Source organism: Strongylocentrotus purpuratus, unplaced genomic scaffold (assembly GCF_000002235.5).
Source record: "Strongylocentrotus purpuratus isolate Spur 01 unplaced genomic scaffold, Spur_5.0 spur5_scaffold_21, whole genome shotgun sequence".
In the NCBI taxonomy this organism is placed as follows: domain Eukaryota; kingdom Metazoa; phylum Echinodermata; class Echinoidea; order Camarodonta; family Strongylocentrotidae; genus Strongylocentrotus; species Strongylocentrotus purpuratus.
In genome coordinates, this window is record NW_022145607.1 from 21,864,930 (window position 1) to 21,873,795 (window position 8,866).

At 39.2% G+C, this 8,866-nt stretch overlaps 1 protein-coding gene across 1 annotated transcript; it reads left to right on the plus strand.

Annotated features, from left to right (window-relative positions):
* Positions 1-5,592: 5,592 nt before the first annotated feature.
* LOC115928283 (terminal nucleotidyltransferase 5C-like) lies at positions 5,593-8,505 on the plus strand. Its single transcript, XM_030995360.1, has one exon. It carries the CDS (start codon positions 5,831-5,833, stop codon positions 7,235-7,237), a length of 1,407 nt encoding a protein of 468 aa, XP_030851220.1. The 5' UTR covers positions 5,593-5,830; the 3' UTR covers positions 7,238-8,505.
* Positions 8,506-8,866: the final 361 nt, after the last annotated feature.

Sequence of the window (8,866 nt, forward strand, 5' to 3'; positions counted from 1 at the left end):
GCGACGTACTTCAATTAAGTTTTCTTTGAAATGCCCATCAGTAATTTATCATTAGGATATTGGAGAGGGGATCGTTGAAGTGGCATTTCACTGTTTCCATTCATGGAAAGACGTGCAATTAATTATCATTTTCACAAATATTCTAGGGCAAATTGGAGCGCACCCTCTCTTTCTTTCTCTCTCTCTCTCTCTCTATTACAATTATATAAGCCTATATACAGTAAAAGTTGTCTGTAAAGACCACCCAAGGGAGACAAGAGAAGTGGTCTTTATTATATAGGCAGGTTGTCTTTGTAGACAGATTCCTTTAGTACATGTTTCAACGAGAAACCAATTTCAAGGGAAACAAAAAATGTGGTCTTTGTAGACAGGTGGTCACTGGCTAAAGTAGGTTTGAGTGTTTGACTGTATGTATCTCTCCCTCCCTCTCTCTTTCTCTCTCCTTCTCCCCCCTCTCTCTCTCTCTCTTTCCTCTCTCTCTCTCTCTCTCTCTCTCTCTCTCTCTCTCTCTCTCTCTCTCTCTCTCTCTCTCTCTTCCTCCCCCTTCCTCATCCATATCTAGCTCGCCCACTCGGATAATAACCAAGACCGGCATATAGTTTTATTATTATAATTAGGATGAAATGCGGTGTTGTGATTTATCATAACGTTTCATGAGCGGCCGGCCAGCCTAGCTACGTGCCCGCATCTATACAAGGTCGCTGACATCCTGTCAAGCTAAACGGCGACATAATCCTCACAAATGGTTATAATTTCATGTGGGGAAATAATATTACCCAGCAGATGTTTCATTCAAACCGGAAAAGAATCCAAAAAATCAGACTATACAAGTGCAATTGTGATTCTACTTTGTTCACCTCTTTGTATATGGGTGATTCAGGTGAAAATTGCAAAAGGAAGTGAAATAAATAATTACTGATGAATACTATACACTTTCTGTTGATGAGATCACAGGGAGGGGGGTAAATAGCAATAGTTTCCCATTGACCTATGATTATTTTCCCCTGGCGCTTTCCAAGCCTTAAATGGCTATTGAATTTGTTGATATATTCATTTTGCTTTTTAACAACCATGGCAATATCTTTTCTCTTAAGGTTGTTTATCATACCCCCCCCCCCCCCCCAGCAAAAGTTATGAGAAAGATTTAATTGACGGAAGAGCAAGTAGCGTGCGGAAAACAATATGTAACTTTTATAATTATAGTTATCATCATCGTTATTGGTGATATGGGATTTCGTCCTTACCCTACATTATTGTATCGATATTTGAATGGCAGCCTGTCCTCGATTCTTAGAATTAGCTTCCACATCACTATTTTTCATTCTACAAAGTATATAGGTTAACAGGTTTCAATCTTCAACAGCTGTTCATTAGACTTTGATGTGTTATCATGGAGGCCTTGCATGGAGCTTAAGTACGTCATAATCATTAGTGATGCCGTGATTCGGTGGTTGGTGTAGGGTTTTTACCATTTCAGTGGGTATTGGCATCAAAAAGGCGGGGGAGGAGAGGGAAATGGGGGCACCGCTCTTACTCCATAAATGAATTGCGAATTAACCTATTATAAGGTGTTTTTTTTAAGGAGGGTTCCTATTTTTTTCTCGTCCTTAGACACCTCTCCCTTTTTTCCCCTCACCTTTTTCCATTTGCCCCCCCCCCCCGGCCCCCTCACCAGTTGACTGGGGCACGCCCCATGCATTTACTGCATCCCCCCCCCCCCCTCCTATCAATCTTTACAGCAACTTAACCGAGTAGAAGCTAAGAAAATTGGTTAAACTAGCAATTGGAAGTACTGTATGAGGAAAATGAGACATAAAATAAGAATGACAATTTCCGGTTCGGAATTATTGACGTCACTATAAACGGGAATCAATTGTCAATTCGGTCATTATACCTGTGCAATATCATATTTTACACACTCAGTGAGAAATTAAAATCATACATTAAACGCAACAACCAGCATTTTCTAATCCAAATGCATTGTGAAATCCATGATAAAGTCACGATTAATAATAGGTTTGTATGCTTTCAGCAATGGGTGGAATCATGATTAGACGCAACGGAATATTCAAAACATTTGTAATTCTCAAAATTGTATACAGTTCGTATAATGAACAAACACTCCGATACTGAACTAGCAGTTATGGAATTTAAACACAAGGTGATACCACGGATACCATTATACATAATGCAGTCAAACCTGCTCTAGTGACCACCTGTATACAAAAAAAATGTTTTGTTTCCCTTTAAAAAGGTTTCTAATTTAAACATGCCCTATATAAAAAATATAAAAAAACCTGTATATAGAGACCGCCCGCCTCTAAAGACCACTTTTCTTGTCTCCATTGGGTGGTCTTTATAGATCTCTGTACACATGAATAATACCTTCTCATTTTAGGCAGTGTGTTCTTTATGAATTATAATCATGATAGTCATGTTGCTCTTTATAATTATCATAATTAAATGTTTGTTTGTTTTTAAATGGGGGAAATTATTAATTTTTTTTTTTAAAGAAAAGAAGATAAACAAAACAAAACAAAATGAAATAAAAAAAAAAAATTATTTTACGATAGTATCCGACACTAGATCTTAACTGCCAGTCAAACTAACTAAAACAAGAGTGCATCAACCTTGGTAACATAATCTGCTTTGAATGATCGAGGGAAGCATCCTAGATTTACAAAATTGGTTTCCATTTTGCATAAATTGCTGGTACATTGTTGTTATAATTATGAAATATTGTAATATAAGATAGGCATCTAAGTATAGACATTGGGAGACGTGCGGATGGGTCTTGCCCGTAGACCTATCATAAAATCGTCTATATCATATATTTTTTTTGTCATAAATGTGTTTCTTTTCCGGTTTAAATATACCACCCAAATTTACTGTACCCATTTTAACTATCAAAGGGGAAGAGCTGATAACTATTTCAGCACGCACATGCACACAGCGCCCCCTCGTGTCTCTTCAAAAATGAAAACATAATGAAGGGTATTTTCACTGTGAACCTGTCAAAGTTTGTGAAAGGATTTCCTTAAAAACAAAGCATACTATCAAATTAAAGAGTGGACTAATCCCTGTGTTGTTTCAAATGTTCACCTATTATTAACCAAAATATATTTCGGGTTCAAGTCCTATGTCCCAGACTGAAAGGCAATGTTGAGATAATCTTGAAACGACCCTACCTCAAAAGGCGCCTAAAATGACTGTACCCCCCCCCCCCTTTCCCAATTTTCTATTGCTTCAATGTTTTGCTTGTTAGAATCTTGTAAGAACATTGAAATAACCCCTTTATGATATAACATTTCCTTTTATTCTCATAGTTTTTCATTACATTTTCACTAATTTCATCTATCTATATCTATCCATCTATTAATTTACTCATTCATTTATTTATTTACTCATTTATTTATTTATCAACCTTTTTATTAATCAATTAATTGATTAATTATTATGTGTTGCCTGTCAAAGACTTTATTCGAAATTTGAAATTCGGACATTGAAATAACCCCTTTGTGATATAACATTTCCGTTATTCATTTCACTTATTTATCTATCTATATCTATCTATCTTTCACTCATTTATTTATTTATTAACCTTTTCATTTAATTATTACTTCATTTATTATTTATTATTTTGTGCCTGTCAAAGACTTTATTCGGACTTTACCCCCCCCCCCCCCCCCTCCCTCCCTCTATCTTTCCGCTGACAAGAGAGTCATGAATCCGCCACTCTTAGAGGGGAAAACACTTCTAAATAATTCCCGGTTGTATATGCCGTCTTCTTTGTATTACTTTTGTAGCTCAAATAATTCATACATGTCAAAGGGCGATGACCCAAATCAGGTATCTTGTGGATCATGTATAGAGCGTATAATCAACAGAAACCACTCAAAAGAATACCTACATTTTTAACAATCAGCAATCCAAACGTCGTACAAAATGTCTAACAATACAAAATCATAATACTTTGATTGAAAGCAATGAGCGTGTCTGGTATGCCACTATTATGCGAGAAACCCATGCACTCCGGCGTTATCACGTTTAGAGTATTTTCGTAGATACACAAGCTATCTAATTAAATGTACAAAAAGTGGGGTTGAAACTGACACTTCGAGGGTTTTCAGGCCACGGTAAATCACGAATGCTCCTGCTTTTGCGAGTATACTCAACGTGACTCTTCTTGTACCACTTGAAGGAAAACAAATTACAAGTGCTAGTTATTGAGACAAGTCATCACGTGCATTTCATATACATGTATTTACTCTTTCATAATTTGTTTTATTATACGTTTGGTTATCCCCAGTTCCTTTGGTGGGTTGGTGGAGGGTGGGTGGGTGGGTGGAGGGAAGGCCATGGGAGGGGGGTCCGTCCGGTCACTGGCTGGAGAACCACTTGCATGCTCCTTTTGTGTTCGTCTCTATTAAGTGACCATTTACATTAATGTTGTTAACATCTGCGTCAAGTACCCTCACCTGTCCGTGCTTGGTACTTCTACGAAATGTTAGGTCACATGTTCTTCGTAACTTACTCAAAACGTGATACATGATGCCGAGGAACCCTCTAGTAGCTCACATCTATACAATTATGTATGTAGGTTGCCAAACGTTTGGTTTAGACGTTTATAATGTCATCTTTCTCGTAAAATGATGGGGGAGGGGGAGAATTCCCCCTTTCCAATACAACCCTTGCCCTCCCCCTCCCCCCACCCCTCCCTCCTCCACCCCTTATAACTTCCTCTTTTTTTTAAATTCTTGCATAAAGCCCATTTGAACCTATACACATCCTATGCTCTCCACCCTCCCTTTCCTGTTTATAGCCGTATTATCGTACATGCATATGATACCACATGTCGTGTCAGTATAAACTCCTATTTCACGAGTGAAACAGCAATTTGTATACACTATTAATAGCAATGGCCTATTCATCACATTTTCCCCTTCTGATCCTTTTATTATGAAATGAATTGAAAAATCAGACCAAATAACAACGTAATCAAAACGTGTTTTCGTCTCTATTATTCTCCAAATGCGAAACGCCCAAATCATATCCCCAATTCTATGTACGCATGCACCACGGCGAATGATTTTCGACAAAAGCCCAGAAATGTGGAAATTTTTCCGGATTTCAAAAGATGCGCTCTGATGTGTTTCTTCCATTGAGTATTATTGCACCACAGTTCTCTGAATGAACCCGATTTCGTGGGCGAGGCAATCTGCCTTCATATTGCTATGGGTTACGCACAGTTGACCAATCAGCGTAAAGTCTATCGGAGGGGGTGGGGTGCAATGCCCAGAGTGCCGATGCACTACTCAAACACTAATTGGATTGAGTGGAAATCCATGCGCGTTATCTAAACATAGAGCGAACAGATTTCTAAATAATCCTCTCAAAAACTTAAAATTTATAGCATTTGGAGTTTTATTAGGTATTTCTCATACAGTAGAGCAACTCATGTAGAATAAATGTGTTACAATTATCTGTCATAGTATTTATGCGGAAGGATATTATTTTATTAAAGAGCCGCCGTCGACATGTCCCAGCTGGAGAATTACGTATGTCGCAACATCGCACCAAATACGTATGTAGAGAGATGCCCGATACGTTTTCTTACCAGCTGTTTTTAGAAGCGAACTGACGGCAATTGAAGATACACGAACATTGGCAGCTGTGAACAAGTTCAAAACGTGAACATAGTTTAGCATATGGATATTTCTATTTGAAGCATATTTTCTTCAGTGAACTTGTAATTCTTGTCCTCGCAGAACATTTCCGATTAACACAATTATCTTTAGGAAATAGTTTTGTTTTCCTCAAGTTCATCATCATGGCATCCACGGAGTCTGGCGCACGATTTCAGGTGCTTAGCTACCCGCAGGTTGTGCGGTTAGACGAGGTGCTGACTACCCCTGTTGCCGTGCATGGAAGGGGCAACTTTCCCACCTTGGATGTGACTCTCTTGGATTTAGTGGAAAATGTTCGTGAAAAACTGGTTGGCAGCAATATTGATGTCCGGTGCATTCGAATGAATGGCGGTGCGGCTAGTTACATCTTGAGCACGGAAACGAATCAATCGTACAACGACTTGGATTTGATTTTTGGGGTTGACCTCTCGAAGACGGAGAACTTGGATATCATCCGTGATGCTGTCTTCGAATGCCTGCTCAACTTTCTACCCGAGGATGTTAATAAGGAACGTATGACATCATGTACCATGCAGGAGGCTTACACGGAGAAGATGGTGAAGATCTACAATGATAATGACCGGTGGAGCTTAATCAGTCTCTTGAACTTGGCTGGTAAGAATATTGAGTTGAAGTTTGTGGATCTGATGAGAAGACAGTTTGAGTTCAGCGTGGATTCCTTCCAGATTGTTCTTGATTCTCTCCTGTTCTTCAGGAAGATATCCGAAGTGCCCATGACCAGGCATTTCTATCCCTCAGTCGTGGGAGAGAGTGTCTTCGGAAACTTTGAGGAAGCCCTTTACCACCTGCACAATAAGCTGATCGCCACAAGAAACCCGGAGGAGATCCGGGGTGGTGGCCTGCTCAAGTACTGTAATCTCTTGTCACGGGACTACAGCCCTGCTTGTGAGGAGGAGATCAAGAAAATGGAGAGGTACATGTGCTCGCGATTCTTCATCGATTTCTCAGACCTTCTCCAGCAGCACCAGAAGCTGGAGAGCTACCTTAACACGCACTTTGCAGAAGACGTGGACAAGTACGAGTACCTGATCATCCTCCGCAGAGTCATAGACTCAAGCACGGTGTGTCTGATGAGCCATGAGCGCCGTCAGACGCTAAAGCTGATCACAGACTTGGCCCAGAGTGTTCAGTGGTCTCTTGCCTTCCAGTCGCAGTCGATGCAACCCGTCAACCTCTACTCCCAGCTTCCGATCGCCTTCGCGGTGCCACCACCACCTCTCCACACCTCCTCCACCACCAAACACAACAGCTGGCATTCCGGAGTTGCCACTTCCCGTCACCACCAACAGTACCACCCACCACACCATCAGCAGCAACACCACCACAACAAAAACAGCAGTCAAGGAAGACATCACAACAACATTCCCTTCAGGTCACATCAGGGCAGGAACACATCCTACAACTCCAGCAATTACGGGAAGCCACGATTCATTCCGCACATGAACAGCTACAGGCATGATGCCAACAATAATCATAGCAATGTGTTCAGAAGTAATAATGTTGATCCAAGGTGGACAAGTTGCTACTAATGCTCACATTAAGTCATTCAAGACTGACTTTAAACCTATTCTCATAATTCTAATAATTCTACAAGTGTGCGCTTCCTGCTATTTAAGTGTACATGATGTAGATATTGTTTCAAATTATCAAAAAGAAAAAGCTTTAAAAAGTACTATGGAAATGTTTTATGTTATGTCATATTTGTGGTGTATTGAAATGTTCAATACTGTTTATTTTTGGTTTATGACTCAAACTTGCCAATTTATGTTCAGACAATCTGAGACAGGTAGATTTTATTCAGGAAAGATGAACTAATATGATGTACTCTTTCGCACTTACAACAATGTCCACTGATTCCATTAGAATGTTCAGATATTCCTGTCTCCTTTTCCACTAGTATGTTTGTGGCTCTAGTTTGGAATGGAGAGGGGTAGCATTCAGATGGGACAGTGCTTTTTTTTTGTCTCAGGAACACACATGATTTAATAAGATTTTATGATTCCTCTATATTACAGTTCAGTTGACAGTTGCCCCACCCAATCCCCTTTTGAAAGTGTGAAGTATCGTTGCCTTGGAATCCTGTTCATAAATATTGTGGGCCAATTTAAAGTGATATTGACTCATCAATGCTTTACCGGTGAATTGATTTTGATTTAATGGGCAGTAGAGCTTGAAATAAGCCTTTTCTGCAGAGCAAATATGGTGCTATGATCCATGTGCAAAATTGTGCATTCAACAGATAAAATTATCTTGAAATATGATATGCTTGAAGTTTGAATTAAAAAGAAACTTCTCTTCCTTTCGATCTGAAAGTATGTTGAAATATTTAAGACCATTACTGTATATTATTTCCAAATTCCCATTGGGTACAAATTTATCCTTTGCATAAAACTGTGAAGCATTGTAATTTATGTTAATTATTAATTATTATCCTGTGAAAACCAGGGACAAAAAAACTTGAAAAAATGAAATCAGCATTGTCACAACCTAAAAATCAGTATTGTAAAACATTTGAGCTGACATTTATTGGACAAACATGTTCAGTGACAATGCATTTAGTTATTTATTCAAACTGGTAGTAAACTTTGCACTTACAGTGTCGATGCATCAACAGAACTGAAGGTCTAGGAAAAGTAGGAACGGGGAATTCTGAAATGGTTCTACATTGTACCCGTCTTTACAATCTTGTTTCAACCTGTTTACATGTGTCAATATCAGGATGATTGCGCCACAAGCCATATTGACTGTTTAAAAAGCCAGAAGGGCTTTGAATCAGTGTCAAACAATGAGCTAATGCTCTTCTTTTTCCGAGCAAATGATATGTACCTGTAAGCCCCCCTTATGCAAAAGATCCAGGAAGCTTATGTACACAATGGATGGTTAAAGGTCTGAATTGTGCAATTTTTTTTCCTCTCGTGTATTGTATCACTTCGATGGACCTTGGCACATGTATGGCTCCAGCCAGCCACAAATAGATCAGGCAAAAAGCTCCTCCCAAGAGTCGTTCTCAAGCAAACAATTTTGTTTTTTTAGTGGTGCTCAATGTAGTGCGTGGGTGGACAGTGGGTGAACCAGTACTGCGGTAAAGTGCCTTGGACTGTTTCCTTGAATTTGGCAAGGCTTCTTGTTAAAAACGCGTTAAAAGGATTTTTTGAATG

Excerpts from the sequence above, each read along its gene's own strand:
- LOC115928283 (XM_030995360.1), top strand. The coding sequence starts at position 5,831 with ATGGCATCCACGGAGTCTGGCGCACGATTTCAGGTGCTTAGCTACCCG.